Here is a 19,518-nt window from a genome sequence, read left to right on the forward strand (position 1 = left end):
CACAAATTCGACTGGAAGTCTTAAACTTATTTTTTATAAAGCTGGCAGCCATGAATATTTTGGAATGCCGTTATAACTATAAAAAAGTAGTCCTTACAGTTAATCATATTTTTGTTCACATAACCTCTTAGTTAAGTCAATGTATAAATTTGTAATAAAAACGCGTCATCTTACGAATAACAACAATAATCACACGAATATATAAATATTTCTTCTAAAATTATCAAAACCCCAAAACAAACACCATGTCATTCTCAGATTCCGATGATTCCGACTCAAATACAACCAAACTGACACAAGAGGAAATCGATGCAAATGTAAGTCCACTTTCTGCCCGAGTACTTGAATCCAATCTTCTTTTTTGCAGCGGAAACTGGTTGATCCCAACATAAAAGTTGATTTTCAAAGAGATATTATCGGCCGTCACCAATATGATCGTCATCGGCGGAGTATTTCCCGATTTCCGGATATGACTGAATTGCCGGAGCCGCATCTCGCAACCAATCCCATAGTGTACTTCGACATCACGGTCGGTCAAGAATACGGTAAATACACACACAATACACACATATGCTAGAATCACAAGTCACTTTAAGTTGCTTCAATACTTAAATAACAGCTGGCCGCATGATTTTCGAGTTGCGCAAAGACATCGTACCCTTGGCAGCGGAAAATTTTCGCGCTCTCTGCACTGGTGAAAGGGGTGTCGGTAAACTCGGCATGCCGCTGCATTATAAAGGCACAATAATGCATAAAATAATACGAACTTTCGGTTGTCAAGGTGGCGATGTGGTCCGTAATAATGGCACTTGTGGCGAAAGCATCTATGGCCCAATTTTTGAGACTGAAAATTTTACACTCAAGGTAAGCGGTAGTTTTATCACGTGAACTATATATTATATATATATATATATATATGTGTGTATATATCTGCTGTAGCACGAGGAAGGCACCCTTAGTCTGACACATTATGGTAAACCCAACACAAATAATTCGCAATTCGTGATAACCTCTAATCCCTGTTATAATCTCGATGGCTTAAACGTGGCCTTCGGTCACGTATTACGTGGCTTAAGCGTCATCTATAATGATATGGAGCGTGTAGCCGATATCGATGATACGCCGAAAGAGGTAATTTTTTTATTTAGAAACTCCTTCTTTATTTAGATCAGAAATTTATATTGTTCTGTTATTTTTTTGGCTTCTAGCAAATATGCATTCTGGATTCCGGTCAATTAATGCCCGGTGAGGATTGGGGTATTGAGGATAATGACGAAACCGAGGATTTTTTGCCGCAACATCCAAGAGATTGGGATAAAAAATATATAATTTATAGCGTATGTATTATAAGGGTTGTCCTTTAATTATAGATTATAGCGGTAAAAATAAAACAAAAGAATTACTCGACTGACTTGCAGACGTCACAAGTTGGTTTGCTGTCAAATGCACTCCCGAAACAAGTGATGAAGAAAATGTCGTTTCCAGCTGATCGGAACCAGTTATTAGTCTTGCCTTCTTTTAACTTTATTTCACAACACGCTTCGTAAACTAATTACTACTTCAAAATTTAATGCTTTTCTACTCTGCAGGCACAAATCGTCCGTCTGTCTGTATATAATCGAACTCTCGGTCAGAAATTTCGCACACGATTTTCTTCCCAAGAAACTTTGCACTTGTCGGAACCACCGATATCGGACTTTATAGCTGTCATGCAAACTGATCGATCGAGATCAAGTCCGTGTATGGAAAACTTTTTTGTGTGACGATATATCTTCACGAAATTCGGCATGGATTATTTCCCCAAGCCATATTTCAATCTCCGAACAAATTGTGCCGATCGGATCACTATATCAAAAAGCTGTCATACAGACCGATCCATTCAAATCAAGTTCTTTTATGGAACACTTTTTTATTCAACTAATCTTTCATTCAAAATGATCGACCAAAATCAGCATAAAGAGCTTTATATGCCCTTTTCTGCTATAAGAAATGCCCCTGTGAAGGCACTATGGCTTCGGTCCAAGCGAAGTTAACAATTTTTCTCATTTCTTATTGTTTTCTGTTAGATCGACGAAATGGTTAAGTTACTAACTGGCATACGCTTAGCTGGTAATTACTTTTACCGTCTGGAGAAGTTTTACGATGCGCGTCGGAAGTATCGAAAGGCCCATCGTTATTGCAATTTTCTACGTTCGCGTGGCGAATGGGAAGAATATCCACAACTGAAATTACAAGAGGAGGATTTCAAGCAACTAGATGAGTTTATGGTACTCAATTATATAAATATGGCAGCTGTTGAACTGAAACTGAAAAATCCCGTATTCGCGCGGGATGCATGCACAGAGGTTGGTATATACATTTTCGGCGGTCTATAAAACGGAATGCAGATATTAAAACTCAATTTCTTTCTCGCATTCCACCTAGGCGATATTTCTGAAGAAGGACTGCAGTAAAGCATACTATCGCCGTGCGCATGCGAATGAGGGTTTAAAGGATTACGATGGCGCTTTGGAGGATCTTGGTATGGCCAGTCAGCTGATGCCCGCGAATAAACGCATTAAAAACGAGTTAAATCGGACGAAAAGATTGCAAAGAGCATACAATCTTGAAGAAGCGAAGAAATATAGCAAATTATTTAAATAAACGTCCGAAATGTGATGTCTTGCAATATGTTTGAGTTTTTTCTTTGTTAAATTATGTTTAAATTTTTGGTTTATAAGTTTTGTTTTCACATTATGGATCGTCGCAGAGTTTGCACTAATTTTAGCTAAACTGAAATGTAAAATTTTATCTGCTGTTAAATATAATATTTTCGAAAAAGAAATACTCAAACTCATTTTATATATATTTTAATTTGTAAGAAAGGAGTATTGCAGAATTAGTTTTCAGTGTTGCTATCTCAGTTTTTTTGATTTTTCAACTAGCTTCTTAGAGCTTCACATTTTCGTAAGTAATTCTCTATGAAAAAACTCTCATGTAATGAACAAGCGTCGAACACATTTTTGACAAAGAATGTCGATACTTTGTTATTTTTAAAAAGTAAAAAGAGTCCTTTGACTCAATATTGGATGGAATGTCACCGTGGATTAAAAGTGAATACGACCAAGTTCTAATCTTCAGGTGATCTTGTGGTGTTCAAGTCATGCTCAAAATCATAGATCTGGTTAGATAATTGCTAGTGTATGTAATTAGATGGCATCCGTCGGATGACTGCTTCAAATCTAGTTAAGGACTATTTCTCAAAATCAACAATTTTAGGTAAAATCACTGAGGAAACAGTGATGTTGATGTTAAATCGGCATGTTGTTTCGGAGATATGAACCTACTCAGAATCTTTTGACGTAATGTGACGAGCTCCCACTCGGTACTGATAATTTAGTGAGAAAAATTTCTCCGATGGGCTTGAAATTTCCACAGGACCTTCTTAGTTATACATATTTGTCAGGTCGAAAGGATCGAAGGAATAAGAACATTGGTAATAATTTCCATTTTTGAGATACTCCAAAATGTAAATTATTCCACAAAACATGAAGCTGCCATTTTGCTAAACATCAACATTTTGACATCAATTTTTAGACTAGACTATCTACATATATTCAGCTCTTGTTTTGCCAAAATTTTTTGATTTTCGCATTTGAGAAAAAAAATTTAAATAAAAAATCCTTCTCACAGCCAGACTTCTGTTTTGAGAAGTCCTTCTGGTGACCGGCTATGGAAACAAGTAAATCCAAAATTTATATTAGCGAATATTAAAATACAGAAGGGCATTGCCGGTCCTCGCATCGTGGTCACAATGCCCATAAGCAGCTTTCTACGTTCTTCAGGAAGAAGTTTTTGCAATAAGTAGGTATGCAGAGACCAGCGCAACTATTGGAATGATCACATCATCAGCAATAAAATCTCGATTAAATCGCAATTGGTTAAGGAATGCGTAGAACAGCCTATCTGGCTGTAACCGAGTCCACCTCATTTGGGCACGTGCCGGGACAAAGGTATAGGTGGGAATGAAATGGTTGACGAGTTTGCCCGCTCTGCAGCGGTTACCAAGTCGTTGGGACCAGAATAATAGACCTCTCTAGAGACGATTTCAGATCTCGGACAATATACTCTAGTCATTGTAGGCTCAACAGTCACTTACACTGTGTATATGAAGTAGGCTTAGTCTCATCTGCAGATCCAGGAATTCTGTTTCTAGAGTACGTAACAATCTGTCGATTCTCTAACACCTGGCACAATCTTTGAATTTATAAGGGTGCTGGGACTAAGATAGTTTTGCAAATGTAATCCTAAAATAAGATTTTTTATCTGGTTAAAATATGGAATACATTAAATCAAGAAACATTTTTTAAATAAAATTAAAATAGAATTCTAATAAGAAGATTTGAAATAATCGAACGAGTTTTGTTCAGAAAGCTTCATTCAGTAGCCATGTGTTTTGATGCCATGCCCACAGATTCAAACCATAGTATAAATGGTATAGATCCTCTACCGTGATTCAAACAACAATCCAAAAATTTGCCTCGTGTCAAGAAAAATATTTTTATCGAAATATAAATAATCAGTGCACATATCGATAAACGCAACGCTAACGAACAGATGACACATCGCAATGGCTACCTACGATCGTAGAGATGGCAGTGGTTCCATAATTATACAATTATTCCAATTTAAATCTTACAAAAAAAGTAAAAAATATAACTAATAAAAAGCTCTAATTAAAAGTGGGGGAAAATTGCTTACACTAAATGTCAAATATAATTATATTAAATAACATTTCAATTATTCCAAACGCTTAGCTGTATATCGTAAAATACACCAATCGATAAATGGTCGTCATCGATATTAGCTGTGTTTACGAACAGCGGCATTCCATCCTTATATTCTACTTATTTGGCTTTTTAAGAGATAAGTGCTTTCTTTCTGGTAGAAATGGATAAATTGTTGGACCCAGTGTGTGATACCAATCCTTTGGTCTACTTGGATATCACTATTGGAAATGAATTTGGTAGTATTATAAATTTCATTAAGAAAACATAGTAAATGCTAATAACTGAGTTAATGTTGCACCTGTTGTCTAGCTGGACGAATGGTAATAGAGCTGCGCAAAGATGTTGTGCCCAAGTCTGCGGAAAACTTTCGTGCGCTCTGCACCGGTGAAATGGGCAATGGAAGAATGGGCAAACAATTGCATTACAAGGGCGTGCGTTTTCATAAGGTAACACGTTTGTATGTCGCACAGAGTGGCGATGTAGTCAATAATGATGGCACCGGCGGTGAGAGCATATATGGACCGATTTTCGAGGATGAAAATTTCACTTTAAATGTAAGTTGTAATTGATTTTATACGAAAGCAATACAGCTGATGTTGCAACAAACTGTTTCGCAGCACGATGAAGGCGCTATTAGCATGGCTAACTATGGTGAGCCAAACTCCAACAATTCCCAATTCTTTGTTGTCTCTGTGTCGAGCAATAACCTTGACGGCACCAATGTGGTCGTCGGCAAAGTTTTACGTGGTCTATCCATTGTGTCCGACATGGAGCTCGTTACGTCGGATGATGGTAAACCGCAAGAGGTTAGTTTGAGTATAATGCTTAAAAAACTTCGATTAGTAAAAATCACGTTTTAGGATATAATAATTACGGATTGTGGCGAAATACATCCAGGGGAGGATTGGGGTTTTCGGGACAACGACGAGACTGAAGATAAATTGCCGCCTTATCCACGTGACTGGGATAAAAAGTTTGAGTCATACACTGTGCGTAAATATGTTTAATTAGCAGCGTAAAAATTTTATTAACAAATAAATTAAATTTGCATATTTGCAGATTGAAGATATGGTAAAATTGCTAACGAGCATACGCACTGCTGGCAATCACTTTTTCACGCAACAAAAATTCCCCGAGGCGCGTCGTAAGTATCGCAAGGGCAATCGTTACTACAATCTCTTACGTTTACGCTTCGATAAAAAGGAGCACAAACCTACGCCACGTGTTGAGGAAGATATAAAAAAGTTAGACGCATTCTCGGTACTTAATAACACAAATTTGGCGGCGGTGGAGTTGAAGTTGCAAAAATATTTCGAGGCTAGACATTCAAGCTCAGAGGTGAGTACCCACACAACTTTATGTTTGTGTGTAAATAATACAATCCTTCCTATTTAGGCGATTCTTTTAAATGAGGACCATGCCAAAGCCTACTATCGCCGTGGTCAGGCGAATATCGGTTTGAAAGAGTATGAATGTGCGATTGCCGATTTAAATCATGCCAATGAAATAACGCCCGGTGATAAGTGCATATTAAGTGAATTGGCACGCGCCAAGCGTTTACTTTCCAACTACAATCAATCACAAAAGAAGGCGATGAAAAATCTATTCAAATAACCATTGTGGACCTCACTAACAAAACGTGTTAGATGCTATTTTAATAAGCTTATTTGTTGCTTTTTTATTGTCTACAGGCATTCACATATTATTCGTACATATATATTTTTTACTATTTGTAAATTGTTCTGTTGAAAAGGAGTACATTTATAATATATAGATTATAGATAGGCATATACATACAAACAAACATACATTCACACATATAATTAATAAGTACATATATTAAGTACATACTACAAGGCTGTTTTATATTTGCCCTTTTAAATCCCATTATACATGTTAAACCAACAAATTGTTTTGCAATAAACAAAATGAGGCTACTCAGAGACATTAAATACAGTTGTTAGACATTTTGTGGAAAACTTGATAATATTTTACCAAGTTACATTTTAGATAACAGACCCTGAACGCAAAAACATCAGCTGAACTTCAAGTTCAATATATTAACTTTCGGAAAATACGGCTTTAAGCCCCGTTATTCATTACGACAAACCAGAAGCCAAAAGTGTGATACGACGGAATTCATATCGGCTATAGACTAAGTGAACGAGGGCACAATAGAGCCTAGGTCGCAGTGCAACCCTCATTTACTTATCAACGCGTTCACAGAATACCTCAAAATTTTATGGAGTCGCTTCAACAACTGAGCTAGGCACCACTTATCATGAAAACTCGGCAACGTTGCTTGAATTAAGGGTCTATCAAAGAAATATTTTGCATTGTAGGGGCCGTAGTTGTACAAGAGTCTGGTCTTAATGGAGTCACTACTAATCTAAAAGAAACGAACGGTTCTTACCTGTTCTCTGATATTACCACTTGCTACATGCTATCCAGAAATTATCTTCGGAATGAAAAATAACGGCTTTGTTCATATATTTAGCTATGAAGATTTTAAGTTGCTATTTTACGGAGATCAGATTTTAGAGAATGCTGCTTTTATGGCCATCAATTTTGAGGTTATAACTTTACTTATTGGAAATTGCTTGTTGGGTTGAACTAAAAGGCGATTATTAGTTGAAAAAAATTTTGCACTGAGTTTGTGTTGTAGCTATAGAATTCAAAATTGTTGTCGTTGTTTTTGTTTTTTATTTTTGCTTATATTAAACTGCTTCCTGAAATCAAAATTGTTGTAGTAGTTTTTTTTCATATTGAACTGCTTCCTGATGATCAGCAAACAATCGCGTTTAAAAAGATTCTTGTGCGCACCAAACGCAATCCAGGTTAATGAAGATAACCTCAAAAAATAGTTATGCCACCAATTACCTGTTGAATGAAAAATTAACTAAATTTCGCTTAACCACAATAATTTTATTATTATAAATTCTAAAAAAAACAGCAATTGAATAAATAAAATTATTTAAATTTACGCAATTTTTTTAACTAAACGTTTTTTGTGTCAAAATTTTTTCACAATAAAATTGAATTTAAATCGTTTACAAAATTTCAATACTCAGCGCACGTAAACAAATCGAATTTCAAAAATTTTCGCATTTACATGCGTGAAAAATAAATTATCATTATATATAGTAAATAATTTCTCTTTCTAACAAAAAAATATATATTACGCATATATATTTGCACAACTAAATGTTACTTACTAAAATATTCAACTAAATTTAACCACTTATTTTCGCTTGTGCACTGTGCTTATTGCTAAAACCTCATCTAACCGATGTGCTCATTAACGGTGTCACGGTTATTTGCTCAATAGTTGTTGTCTTTCTTACAGTTATGTATATGTATGTATGTATGCTTTATGTATTTTTAATTTTAAAATTATTATTTTTTAATTAATATTATTTATTTTAATTATTTTCGCTTGATGATTCACTCGATAAAAGTATTAATACTAAATGGATTCTTAGAGATTTGTTACTGCATCACCACTCTCCGCTCTTGCCGCCGCAATGGCAGCAGCTGCTGCAGCCGAACTACCCGAATAGCTCTTCATGTTGATCTCCATGGTCGTGAGCGCGCTGGAGACATGATATAAATTCTCCGAAAGGATAGCGTACACCTCGAAGAGCTCAGAGTCCGATTTCGAAACGATGAAAGCCTCTGTAAATATTATTAAATTTTATTAATTGAAAGCAAGAAATATATAATATCCTTCTCAGGTCCATTTATTCTAACATAAAGAGTGAAAAAGAGCTTTATCTTGATTTTAAGCGGTCGGTTTGTATGACAGCTATATGTTATAGCGGTTCGATCCGAACAATTTGTTCGGAGACTGTACCGTTGCTTTGAACAACAATCAATGCGAGATTTTGTTAAAATATCTCGTCAAATAAAAAACTTTTTCATACACAAACTAGATTTTAATCGATCAGTTTGTATGGCAGCTATATGCTATAGTGATCCGATCTTAGCAATATGTTCGGAAATTGTACAGTTACATCGAACAATGATCGATGCGAAATTTCGCGAAGGTAACTCGTCAAATAAAAAAAGTTTTGCATACAAAAGCTAAATTCTAATTGATCAGTTTGTATGGCAGCTATATGCTATAGTTGTCCGATCTGAACAAATTCTTCGGAAATTGTACCGTTGCCGTGAATAATAATCTATGCCCAATTTCGTGAAGATATCGCGTCAAATACAAATGTTTTGCCTACAAAGACTTTATTTTGATCGATCAGTTTGTATGGCAGCTATGTATATATTACAGTGATTCGATATTGGCGGTTCCAACAAATAAGCAACGTCTTAGGGAGAAAAGGTTATGTGCAAGATTTCAGATCGATATCTCAAAAACTGAGCAGCTAGTTCACGTATATACAGACAATCTGACAGACTGACATGGCTAAATCGACTCAGCTCACCACGCTGATCATTTTTATGTACTTTAAAAGGTTTTTGAAGTTTCCTGCAGGGTGTTGCAAACTTCGTGGCAAACTAATATACAATGGTCAGGGTATACAAATATTTTTTGAGGTTAAGGCAAAGTGCAGTTCAAAATAATTTGCATACCTGTGCGATCTTTCATGATACTCTGCGCATAAGCGTTCAATATAATAGACATTTCATCGAATTTCAAACGGCTATCCAAATTGTTGTAACTGAAGATTGTCAGGTTCGGATTGGACGCAGTCATTTGTGAGATGCGTTTGTATTGGCGTACATGTGTGATAGCCACGGACCACTTCTTTGCCTCGATCAGCTCTTGCAGTGTCGTCTCAAATTCCTCGCTAGTCATCGGTATGCCCGGGGAGGGTGTGGGCGTATGTTCGCCTTCGGTGGATGTCGATGCAGCTTCGAAACTTTCGAGCTCGGCCTCACTGACGCTGCGGACCAAAGCGTCGCGCACTAACGCGTATAAATCGGATATGTCATGCATCTGCAAGCGAAAGGGCATGCAACAAATTAAAAATATTTTAATAAAAAATAATAAAATCGCGTGTTTGTGTCGAGAACCGTACATTTTCATTAATCCTAAAGTGATTAACAACATTCGAAGATATTTTGTGATTCGACTCGATGAGCAACAGCAGCTGGAACATAAGCTTGTATAAAGCGCGTCCAAGATCTAATACTACTTCGGAGGAGGCTGGATCGAAGGTCATGTAACTGATATTGGTGCTGGTAGCCAACTCCATGCTAGACGCTGCCACGTCGGCTTCGTTGAAGAGCGACAGTTTGCAAGATGTTTTCACTGCATCGAGGCACTGTAGAACCAAAAAATAAATATTTGTTAACAAAATCGTTTAACTGCATTATAATGCTTCAACACACTTACCTCCAGCACTTGATCCTTGCGATCGAAGAAGGTCTCCAAATGCTCCTGCACTTCTAAGACATTGAAACGCAGCGTTTCGAAGAGCCGCGGTGTGGTCGTCTGTATGTCACTGCACCACACACGCGGCGGATCGGCACGCGAGCTGAGCAGATCGGTGAACAAAGATATGCGATTGCCCAATTGCGAACCAATACCGGTAAAATACTTTTTCGCCTCCTTCGAGATGCTGATCGTCTTGAAGGTCAACTCTTTAATCAGTCGATACAATTGCATCAACAATTCGGATGTATGCGCGGACGGCTGATTGCTCAGCATCAATTGCAGTTGCTTGCGCCAGTTCTCCTCCGCCTCGTCGCGTATGGGCGCACCGAATCGTATTATGCCAGGCAAATGTGGCGATGCATTGCATGGTGTTATATCACCCAAATCGCCTGCACTGGAACCGCTCGTGTCGCTGCGTGAAACCGAATTGCGTCGTCGCCGCTCGCGCAGACTCAACGATGTAGGTGGACCGACATTGTAGGCGGATTTCATAAATGATTGCCGATGATCTTCGTCGATGGGTGATTCCGATTCACCATCCTCATCGGATGAATCGTCTGCCGTCTGTCGGCGTCGTTTACTTAATATAGGTGTCTTTTCGCTGAAACTATCCTCCAACGCAGACGAATGACCGCCTTTATTGGAACCGCCACCACCGCCAATGCCACTGCCGCAGGTGAGGCGCTCTTCATCGCCCTCGAATAGTTGATGCCGCCTTACGCCCCAATTGAAATTGTCCGTGGATTCGCCGGCAATGCTGTCTTCGTATTCGAGAAAATCGAAATCTTTGAACACGGTAAAGTCGGGTTGACCGTCGTCACGGCGTGAACCGCTGCTCAGATCACCCTGTGGGCCAGAAGTCTCCTCCGTGGAGGAAGCAGCCGACGATTGACGTTCCATTAAATCGGATGATTGACTGAAGATCACCTGCATAATAGAGAGCGAGTGTTATGTGCTATTTTTAAGGTTAAACATGAACACGCTGCAGACAACAACGCTTTCAATACAAATGCAAGTGCATGGTGTATTTGTGTTTTGGAAACATCCGCTGCACGGTTAAAGCACAAAAAAATCATTTCATATATATACGAGTATATATGTATATGCATATATATACTATATAAATAAATTTAAAGATAACCGATAAAAAGAAAAATATAATAACGCTTACGCTTTGTCTGGTTGCAATGGATCCCGTTAAGATCGATGTGCTCAGTGACTGCTGTCAACAGTCAATGTGGAAAGTGTAAGCAAAGTTGAAAACAACAACAGAAACAACGAAATAATTTGGAAATTTTATAATAAAAACATTTTCGGTTCGAATCAAGTATGTAAAGCGGCCATCGAAAGCTTGCGCACATTGCATAAAATGGGTAGTCTACAATTAGGCGCGACTCGTATTTTAGCGAAATTCTATAAAATCTAGCATACACTGAAAGCAAGTGACCAACTACTTTTCTAGCTTCTAAGTTAAATTTGAACACATTTTTGTACTTTCTTTCGTCGTCGGTGCGAAATTTTTGGACTTTTATGGGCTCAACAACTATATCCAAGAATTACTCAAACCAAATTTTGGTACCCTGTTCTGTTGAAGAACGAGGTAGATATTCACCTTAGCAGTTCATCGCGAGCTTCGTCTTCATTAATTATTATTTATAGAAGCTTTGAAGGAAGCCGAATATCGAAGAGAGACCAAGAAAGGCATCGATCGCCTTGTATTACTTTAGAGGAGCCTTTGGCAAAAGCTAGGTCTCTCGCCGAAAGTGCTCCTCTGGCTCTACGACACCATAGTCAACCCCATTATGTTTTATGAAGTCTTTATGTAGTGGAGTGCTCTAGGATAGACCACATTTGCAAAGAAACTCGAGAGCGTTTAACAGGCGGTGCTCATCAACATGTGTGGTGCACTCTAACCACTCTAACAATGTCATTTAACGCCATATTGTACGTATTGCCGTCGTTGGAAGGTGTATGGCTGCGAAAGTTGCTATCAGGTTCAGAGAATCTGGGTTTCTAAAAGAACACGTGTCTGAACACTCGGAAATCCTGACATACTCTGACTTCATTCCGGATCGCATGGGTCATGGAGTTGCCAAACCGAACTCTACCGGCTTCTTCTCTGCCCATATACCGACAAGGGAGTTGTGGATGGGAAGAAGCCGTTGGAGAAGAGGGGCAGTGAGCTCCTTTGTGGATGGGTCAAAGTTTGGGGAGAAGGTCGGTGGATTGGTTAACTGTCAGTAGCTCTCTATCAAATCCAGCTTCAGACTTCCCGACTATTGCAATGTTTTCCAAGCCGAGGATGCAGCCATAAAGGTCGTAATAGATTTACTGCTCTGAAGTCCAGCCTCCTTCAAAGAAGTGACCATCCGCTCAGACAGCAGAGCGGCGATATTAGCCTTGAACTCATTAACAGAATGGCAGAAAATTGTAAAGCAAGAATAACCGAATAGGAGCGGGTCGGTGCTTCCATATCCTCTTGTGTTCTACTACTAGGTAACTGGACTTCGCGGAAGCTTGGCCAACGCTGAGGATTGGCGTTCAAGCAGTTAGACTGGAAATCTTATCAGACGTCATCTGCAGAAGCTGTATGGAAGAAGATGAGTTGGAAACAACTCAACACTTCATTCTTGACTGGAGCGCATACCATCAGACATCTCACTGAACTGGCGGGAATGGAAATTAAATGCCTGTGCAAATTTGTTTTGGCTACTAAGCGTTTTGCTAATTCGGCTAAGTTCAAACAAAAGAGTTCTTCTTTTCCATGGCTTCAACAAGGATTACATATAAAAGCTCCGAACGAGCTTTGATCAGCCATCTAAGCTAACCTAACCTAATATTACTTGACAATGATGATTCTATTCTGTATTAAAATTGCCCTACGCTCCTTAAAGTTTGTTGACCCCATACCGTCTTATGAATCACTTTTATTGTTATTAAACGTTAAGTCACTTGAAAATCGACGGTCTGTTCGCTACCTTGCATTAATTTTTAATGTTATTAATGGAGTTATTGACTGTATAGTTATTGGTTAGAAAAAATTAATTTCAATATTCCTCAGCCTTGCCTCAGGTCTCTTTTCCCATTTTACTGTAAACTAAATTTGCAGATTATGTTCTCTCCAGCGTGCTGTGCGTGAGTTTAGCTCGATTTCTGAGCAAGTTCTAATTGATTTTTCTCACTCTGGAGCTTCCTTCCTTAAAACCGTTGATTCTGTTTTTTAGCTAAGTTACCTAATTGTTTAATTGCAATTTTTTATGCCATAATTCTAAGTTAAGTTATAATTTTCTAATATTCTTCTTACAGACTTAATGTTCATAGGCTTAAGTAACACATAAATAAATATGATCATCGGTTAAACTACCGATCTTGTTAAGGCACAAGACGCTCCTTTTTCAAAAAATCATCTACATTTCTCTTTGAGTAACTTCAAATTAACCCATGAGAATTTTTGGGAAATTTATAAAGATCATATAGGCGATGTTAAAAAAGTATACTAATATAAAACCTATTAATTTTCACCCTCAAGAATGCAAGCTCAAGCTCGACTTAAATATTTTTTTCATAAATGGGGTCAAAGCATCAGCAAGCGGCCGCAAGCTACTAGCAAACGTAATCGAACACACACACTGATTGAAAATAACATTTAAATAAAAAAAATACAAACAAAAGCAACGACAAAGAAAAAAAAACCAAAATACAAAAGCAAACGAATGATGAAGAATGCGACGAAAACAAAAAATAAATTGTGATACAACAACAACAAAAAGCGAAGCCAAAGTAAACGCTAGAAGTTCGTGTAGGATTAATAAAATTTGAAAAAAGTGGTTCATACGCCTACCTTTGAGCAAATAGAGTTAATGAAATCATCCTGAAACACAATTTTGACATGGAGCAATAATTGTTTGTATATCACGAAACGAATTTAACATGGAAATAAAATAAGAAATGGTAAGCGGGTATCGCAAGGTTAATAATAATTTATGATGAATACAATATTATGTCTCATAAAATATCATGTGAAACACCTAATGAAGAAGAAGGGCATTAAGGGAAATCATTATATATGTATGTATGTATAACCAATTAAGAAACCAGCATGCAATTCAACGCAAGTTAACGAAAAACAAAACGAAATTTTAAATAATTTCAACATAGCACTGGCCGAAAAGGTGGCAGCACTAAGCAAAACGGCTTATTAAACAATAAGCGCCTAACAATTTAGCTGCAAAAAGTACATTACACAGCAGATGCGCGCTGAAACGGTGCATGAAAAGCACACGCACGTTCGGCTGTGTTGAGTATATGGCACACAGGCAGCGCATACTCACCGATGGTGACTTCGGCAAGCCCACGCGTTGACCGCAAGTGGTTAGCAGATTCACTAGACACTCGCGTACGCGACCCTGCGACATCCATGGACGCTTCCAGCCGCTAAGCGAAGCCGAGTCGGCCGGTGAAAGACTGGCGCTGCGGCGTGGTGAGTTTGGTGTGCCCACAGCGCTGTTGTTATGCTGCTGCTGCAAGTGTGCACCGCCCGCTGACGTGCTGTAATTGCCCTGTGCCGCTGCCGTCATATTGCCGACGTTACGTGATTGCGCACCCACAGCGCTCGATACACCAACGCCGGCGTTATTTAAGACGGTGGCGCTGCTCGCTGTCGTTACGGTGGTGTTTGTAGAGGCGTTCGATGAGTTGGTGCCGCCGGTAATGGCGGGATTGTCATCGGTTTTGAGCAGTATGCGTCGACCGATGAGCGGTGTCTGCGACACGTCGAAGGTGAATTCCATGGTGCGACCAGCAAGTTCCTTTTTACAGAACATATCCGAATCCGGATATGTGCCATAGAAAGACAACGATAAACCGGCGCTACAACCTTCGCTTGGCGGCACCACTTGCAGCGACGAACTGCGTGTCACAATCAATTTCAGTATCTTTAATGCGTCCTTCCAGTTAACGGTCTGCGAAGATGATAAAAATTAATTTAATATAACGGTAAATATACCAAAGTTACTCACGTCCAAATATTTGCCGATTGCGCGCAATAAATCGCTATTGATGGTTTGCGCTTGCGGCGCGGAGAGATCCACATAGTGCAACATGCAATGTATCACATTCAGTACCGGCACCTGTATCTGTTGCGGTCCCTTCTCGAGCACCTCAATCAGAAAGGCCAACATATGTAGACCCATGTGTGCATAGGTGTCATGTAAATATTTCACCACACACTTGGTCCACTGGAACGATTCTTTGCAGAATGTCTTGCGGCTGTAGAGCGTCATCACTGTGCCGAGGTTCTCCAATTTGGCGCCAAGTTCCGATGAAACCTGTGCAATATTCTCGGCGCTGCGTATGCAAATCTCATTGGCATCCTCGTAGTGCAACAGCATGTATGGCAGCAGCGAGATGACGTTCATGGGAAAGGCGCAGCTTTGTGTGGGATCGCAGACGGGCAAGTTGAGCATGGGTGCGAATTGTGAGAGTAGCGTTATGGTGGGTTCATATGTTGAGGTGTGTGTGCAACCCTGGAAATGAAGAGATTATGATTATGTTATCTTGAATATGAATAACGGTATATTTTTTCAACAATGTATATTAAGTTTTCTAGGAAGTTTGTGACACCAGAGGCGAAGCCTATAAAGAGTGTCTGTCCGTCTGTTGTTGTTGTCGTAGCGGCAGAAATCTGCCGAGTTGACAGTCCTTGGCCGGAAAAAAATCCGGTTCCGTTCCGGTTACGTAGACCCGACTGTCGTGGAAGCGGTGTGTCCGTCCGTCCGTCTGTCTTTATATACGCTAAAACTGAGTCCTTAGTTTCCGAGATATCATTCTGATTTTTACATTTGTTCGTTTCGTTTCAAGAAACTGCACCTTTGTCGGAACCGGACCACTAAAGAATATAACTGCCAGCTGCTCTTAGTTCTAACGGATATATAACACATATATATTCTATATATAGTTGTTCCTAGACTGATCGGATTCAATCTAGTGGTCCTAGTGATCGCAGTGGTCCCAGTGATGCGGTGCACGATCTATGAGTTTCGAAGTAATAGTCCGTTTCTATGACAGCCCGGTTCACGTAACCGGGGTGAATCCGAATCAACAGCGGAGCAGGAATGGCCAATTCGCTTAGAAGGCTTCCTTACAGGTCAAATAAGTTATGGCTCAGAGTGTCCAGAGATTGATTCGATTATAAGAAGTATAAAGTAAAAAAATGAAAGCCAGGTGGCCTCTAAACCGCAAAATTTTTTTGATTTTTTGAGTTACGACAAATTTGGCATTCGCTAAATTCCTTTTCCTTTAGTCATATCACACTTTACCTTCAATAGCAGCGCGTGTACACCCGGATAACCGGTCCATTTGAGTTGTTGTTGCAGCTTTTCAACTTTATCCCGAGCATCAGGCCGATCGAGGGGCAAGCGATGCAACACACGTGTCAACAAACGCACAGCCAGAAGAAATTCATGCTCATAATCGCTCTCCAAGAGTGAAACCGACAACCAAAAGAGTTGAGCCAGTATGGTCATTTTGTCATCCTGTGTGAAAGAAGTAAAAGAAGAAGAAGAGGTATGAGCATTAACAGTAATATTAGAAAAGTTTGAGGCTAATTAAATACCTGCGTGGCGCTGTCACCCAGCATTTTCAAACTTTGAGCGCTGCGCGAGCGTGACAGAGCCGAGCCGCCGAACTTGGCGGCATTTCGCTCCAACTCCGACATGCACGACATGCCAGATGCGCGATTACGCAACTCAACTGTGAATGAAGAATAAATATTTATAGACAAGCAAATGAAATTGTGATTAAAAGTAACTGTTAATATAGACGATTTGAGTGCCAACGAACGCACCTTGTTTGTCGCACGGCGAATTGGTGCTCTTGCGTGCGCAATATGTCACCGAATAGCTGGTGCTGCGTGCATGACTCTGCACGGAGAAGTTCGGCGATTGCGGTGCTATGCCACCCGAAGGCGACTTCTTGCCGGGTAATATCGAATTGGGGCCGCCATCTTTGTTATTCAAGTTCGGCGTGCTCTTGAAGATGTCCTTCATGACATCCAGCGGTCGGAAGTCGGAATCTAAACTATCAACGGCGGCTTCCAGCGTCAGCAGCAGCTCCGTAACATAGCCCTGCATATCTTCACCCTGTTCGGCCACCGTTTCGACCAAACGTGACAATATATCGGAGAGCATACGCGAGTTGATGGGCACATTGAGCGCGCGGAATATCTGCAGGCAACGCCCAGCGTAGTGACGTGACGAGCAAGATAAGCCCAATTGCAGCGCCGTCTGTGCCCAACGCTCCGCTATGCGTGCCTGCGGATAGCTGTCGGCAAACACTTTCACCATGTGCTTGAGGAAGCAGCTTAGCTGCTCGGCGGACTTCACCATCCACACTGCAATCAGAAGATAGAGAGTAGCTAATAAATTTTCACAAAGTACACGCAAGTAATCAAATAAATTTGTTGCAAAGTTCAACGAAGCAGCGCGTGGCATAACGGTTTTAAGGCCGTATGCACGTAGGACGCACCTTTGGCGGTGATATCCTCGTAGTTCCACAAGGGCTGGCAGGTGTCTTGTGCGAGAAACTTTAGTAAACTTTTGATTACATGCGAGATTAGCATGGTGGGTCCGGGCTGTGGCGGCGCATTCTCGTCGGTTATTATCAGCGGCACTTCGGAGTTCTCTGAAGTGTTCGGATTTATTTGTATGTTGCCGACATTCAGCACAACTTGATGCTGTTGCGTGGCCACTTGATTGGACTGTTGATTTTGCTGTTGTTGTTGTTGTTGTTGACCAAGCACTTGCAGCGGTTGTTGTTGCTGCTGCTGTTGTGGCAATTGCGTTTGCACTGTGGCATTTAGTGGCGGCGGTTGTTGCAAGTTGGTGTGTAGTTGCACGATTTGTTGTTGTTGCTGCTGCTGTGTAACGTTGTTGTAATATGTTGCATGCACATTTTGCAAGTTGGCGGCTGTCAACGTAGCGGCAACATTATGACTCATGCCGTGTATGACGCTTGAGTTGGAGAGCGGCAAGCTGCAGGGGTTCACGTTGTACAAATAACTGTCGAATTCCTGATGAGATTCTAAAATCGAAAGTGAAATGGCGGAAAAGTTATTGAATAAAATAATAATAAGTTTTAAATAAATGGAAAATGATAATTAAATGAAAAAATTAAAAATAAAATATTTAAAAAAATTTATATTTTTTCATATTTCTGTCCAGGTGGCAACGCCATTCCCATATATTTTTAATGATACTTTTTTAGTATCGCAAATTTCATAATCAAACTACTTTACTTTTTATTTTGTCATCCATATTTGAAATTGGTTTAGGGTGGCAACGCTGTGTTTTAGAAAATTTTAAATTCAAGCTTTTATTACTAAAGTGTAAACTTAGTATTAAACTGTCGTGCACATGTTTCTTTTATAATTCTTTTTTTTCAAACAATTTAACGGCAGGTGGCAACTCCATAAATAGTTTTTTTTTTATATTCACTCTAGATTTTAAATTTTATGACACTAATCTTAGTTGTTATTGTTATAACGTTAGAAAATATGATAGTTCTTGATGGGATAAAAATCAGGGTTCATTTTGCTTCGGGAAATTTCGAACCTTCGGATGTATTTCTAACGTGAAGTAGTGTATTTATACTCGTGTAAGGGTAGTTTTTTAGAAAATATTTGGAGGAAATGCTATGTACATTTATTTTACAGCAACGGTAGAAATTCCATTACAACAACAACACTTTCACTTTCTGAAATCTACTAGAAATAGCTTCCAACTACTTCATAATCGGAATAGAACCGAGTTGGATCTCCATTGGTCTAGTGCTTGCACAGTACAAAAAAAGTTCGAGTTCGTAGATGGGCGTAATCGGACCAGTGCCACGCCCACAAATCGCCATTAACCGAAAATCTATAAAATGCCATAACCAAGCATCAAATTAAGATATAAAACTGTAATTTGGCACAGGGGATTGCAGTAGCAAGGGTCACGTGGGAAATTTTTTTTTAAGTGGGCGTGGCCCCGCCCTCTAACAAGTTTAATGTACATATGTATATCCTAAACCACTAAAGCTACAACAACCAAATTCGCTCAGCACGAATATTACACGAACTCCTACCGATAGTATGAAATCGGATGAAAACCCCGTTCACTCCCCATATAACGGTTGCTATTCAAAACTACTAAAAGCGCGATAAATCAATAACTAAATACGCCAGAGACTCAAAAATTTGCCGCTGGAATGGTATGACAAGGCTTTATAGGGACCGGGGTAAAAATTGGACAATGGGCGTGACACAGCCTACTTTTTGGAGAAATTCCATATCTCAGGACCCGACCAAACGATTTCGAC

The 19,518-nt window shown here is 39.5% G+C and overlaps 3 protein-coding genes across 11 annotated transcripts in view; 2 read left to right on the top strand and 1 right to left on the bottom strand.

Annotated features, from left to right (window-relative positions):
• Nucleotides 1-147: 147 nt before the first annotated feature.
• Nucleotides 148-2,668, top strand: LOC126761072 (peptidyl-prolyl cis-trans isomerase D-like). Its single transcript, XM_050476998.1, has 7 exons — nucleotides 148-317; nucleotides 368-545; nucleotides 620-864; nucleotides 940-1,131; nucleotides 1,209-1,337; nucleotides 2,067-2,345; nucleotides 2,425-2,668. Exons 1-7 carry the CDS (start codon nucleotides 246-248, stop codon nucleotides 2,641-2,643), a joined length of 1,314 nt encoding a protein of 437 aa, XP_050332955.1. The 5' UTR covers nucleotides 148-245; the 3' UTR covers nucleotides 2,644-2,668.
• A 2,214-nt stretch (nucleotides 2,669-4,882) lies between these two features.
• Nucleotides 4,883-6,721, top strand: LOC126761074 (peptidyl-prolyl cis-trans isomerase D-like). The gene is made up of 6 exons (XM_050477000.1): nucleotides 4,883-5,005; nucleotides 5,079-5,323; nucleotides 5,387-5,575; nucleotides 5,630-5,758; nucleotides 5,829-6,107; nucleotides 6,165-6,721. Exons 1-6 carry the CDS (start codon nucleotides 4,930-4,932, stop codon nucleotides 6,381-6,383), a joined length of 1,137 nt encoding a protein of 378 aa, XP_050332957.1. The 5' UTR covers nucleotides 4,883-4,929; the 3' UTR covers nucleotides 6,384-6,721.
• A 952-nt stretch (nucleotides 6,722-7,673) lies between these two features.
• The window catches only part of LOC126761061 (protein furry), a 143,820-nt gene continuing 131,975 nt past the window's right edge, over nucleotides 7,674-19,518 (bottom strand). For 3 of the 9 annotated variants that reach the window (XM_050476980.1, XM_050476977.1, XM_050476975.1), the window contains 11 exons: nucleotides 17,689-18,243; nucleotides 17,009-17,554; nucleotides 16,778-16,914; nucleotides 16,482-16,697; nucleotides 15,183-15,689; nucleotides 14,496-15,125; nucleotides 11,336-11,386; nucleotides 10,123-11,091; nucleotides 9,806-10,051; nucleotides 9,357-9,723; nucleotides 7,674-8,444 (listed from right to left, as the gene is read on the bottom strand). In XM_050476980.1, coding sequence (XP_050332937.1) covers nucleotides 8,248-8,444; nucleotides 9,357-9,723; nucleotides 9,806-10,051; nucleotides 10,123-11,091; nucleotides 11,336-11,386; nucleotides 14,496-15,125; nucleotides 15,183-15,689; nucleotides 16,482-16,697; nucleotides 16,778-16,914; nucleotides 17,009-17,554; nucleotides 17,689-18,243 — 4,421 coding nt within the window. In that variant the 3' untranslated portion in view covers nucleotides 7,674-8,247. Of the gene's footprint in view, nucleotides 8,445-9,356; nucleotides 9,724-9,805; nucleotides 10,052-10,122; nucleotides 11,092-11,335; nucleotides 11,387-14,005; nucleotides 14,036-14,495; nucleotides 15,126-15,182; nucleotides 15,690-16,481; nucleotides 16,698-16,777; nucleotides 16,915-17,008; nucleotides 17,555-17,688; nucleotides 18,244-19,518 lie in introns of all 9 variants that reach the window. The other 6 variants (XM_050476981.1, XM_050476976.1, XM_050476982.1 and 3 more) reach the window with 3 other exon arrangements.

Source organism: Bactrocera neohumeralis, chromosome 6 (assembly GCF_024586455.1).
Source record: "Bactrocera neohumeralis isolate Rockhampton chromosome 6, APGP_CSIRO_Bneo_wtdbg2-racon-allhic-juicebox.fasta_v2, whole genome shotgun sequence".
Classification (NCBI taxonomy): domain Eukaryota; kingdom Metazoa; phylum Arthropoda; class Insecta; order Diptera; family Tephritidae; genus Bactrocera; species Bactrocera neohumeralis.

Coding starts and splice junctions, on each gene's coding strand:
- LOC126761074 (XM_050477000.1), top strand. CDS start 4,930: ATGGATAAATTGTTGGACCCAGTGTGTGATACCAATCCTTTGGTCTAC. Junction 5,006..5,078: donor CACTATTGGAAATGAATTTG/GTAGTATTATAA, acceptor CCTGTTGTCTAG/CTGGACGAATGGTAATAGAG. Junction 5,759..5,828: donor AAAAGTTTGAGTCATACACT/GTGCGTAAATAT, acceptor GCATATTTGCAG/ATTGAAGATATGGTAAAATT.
- LOC126761072 (XM_050476998.1), top strand. CDS start 246: ATGTCATTCTCAGATTCCGATGATTCCGACTCAAATACAACCAAACTG. Junction 318..367: donor AAGAGGAAATCGATGCAAAT/GTAAGTCCACTT, acceptor TCTTTTTTGCAG/CGGAAACTGGTTGATCCCAA. Junction 865..939: donor CTGAAAATTTTACACTCAAG/GTAAGCGGTAGT, acceptor TATCTGCTGTAG/CACGAGGAAGGCACCCTTAG.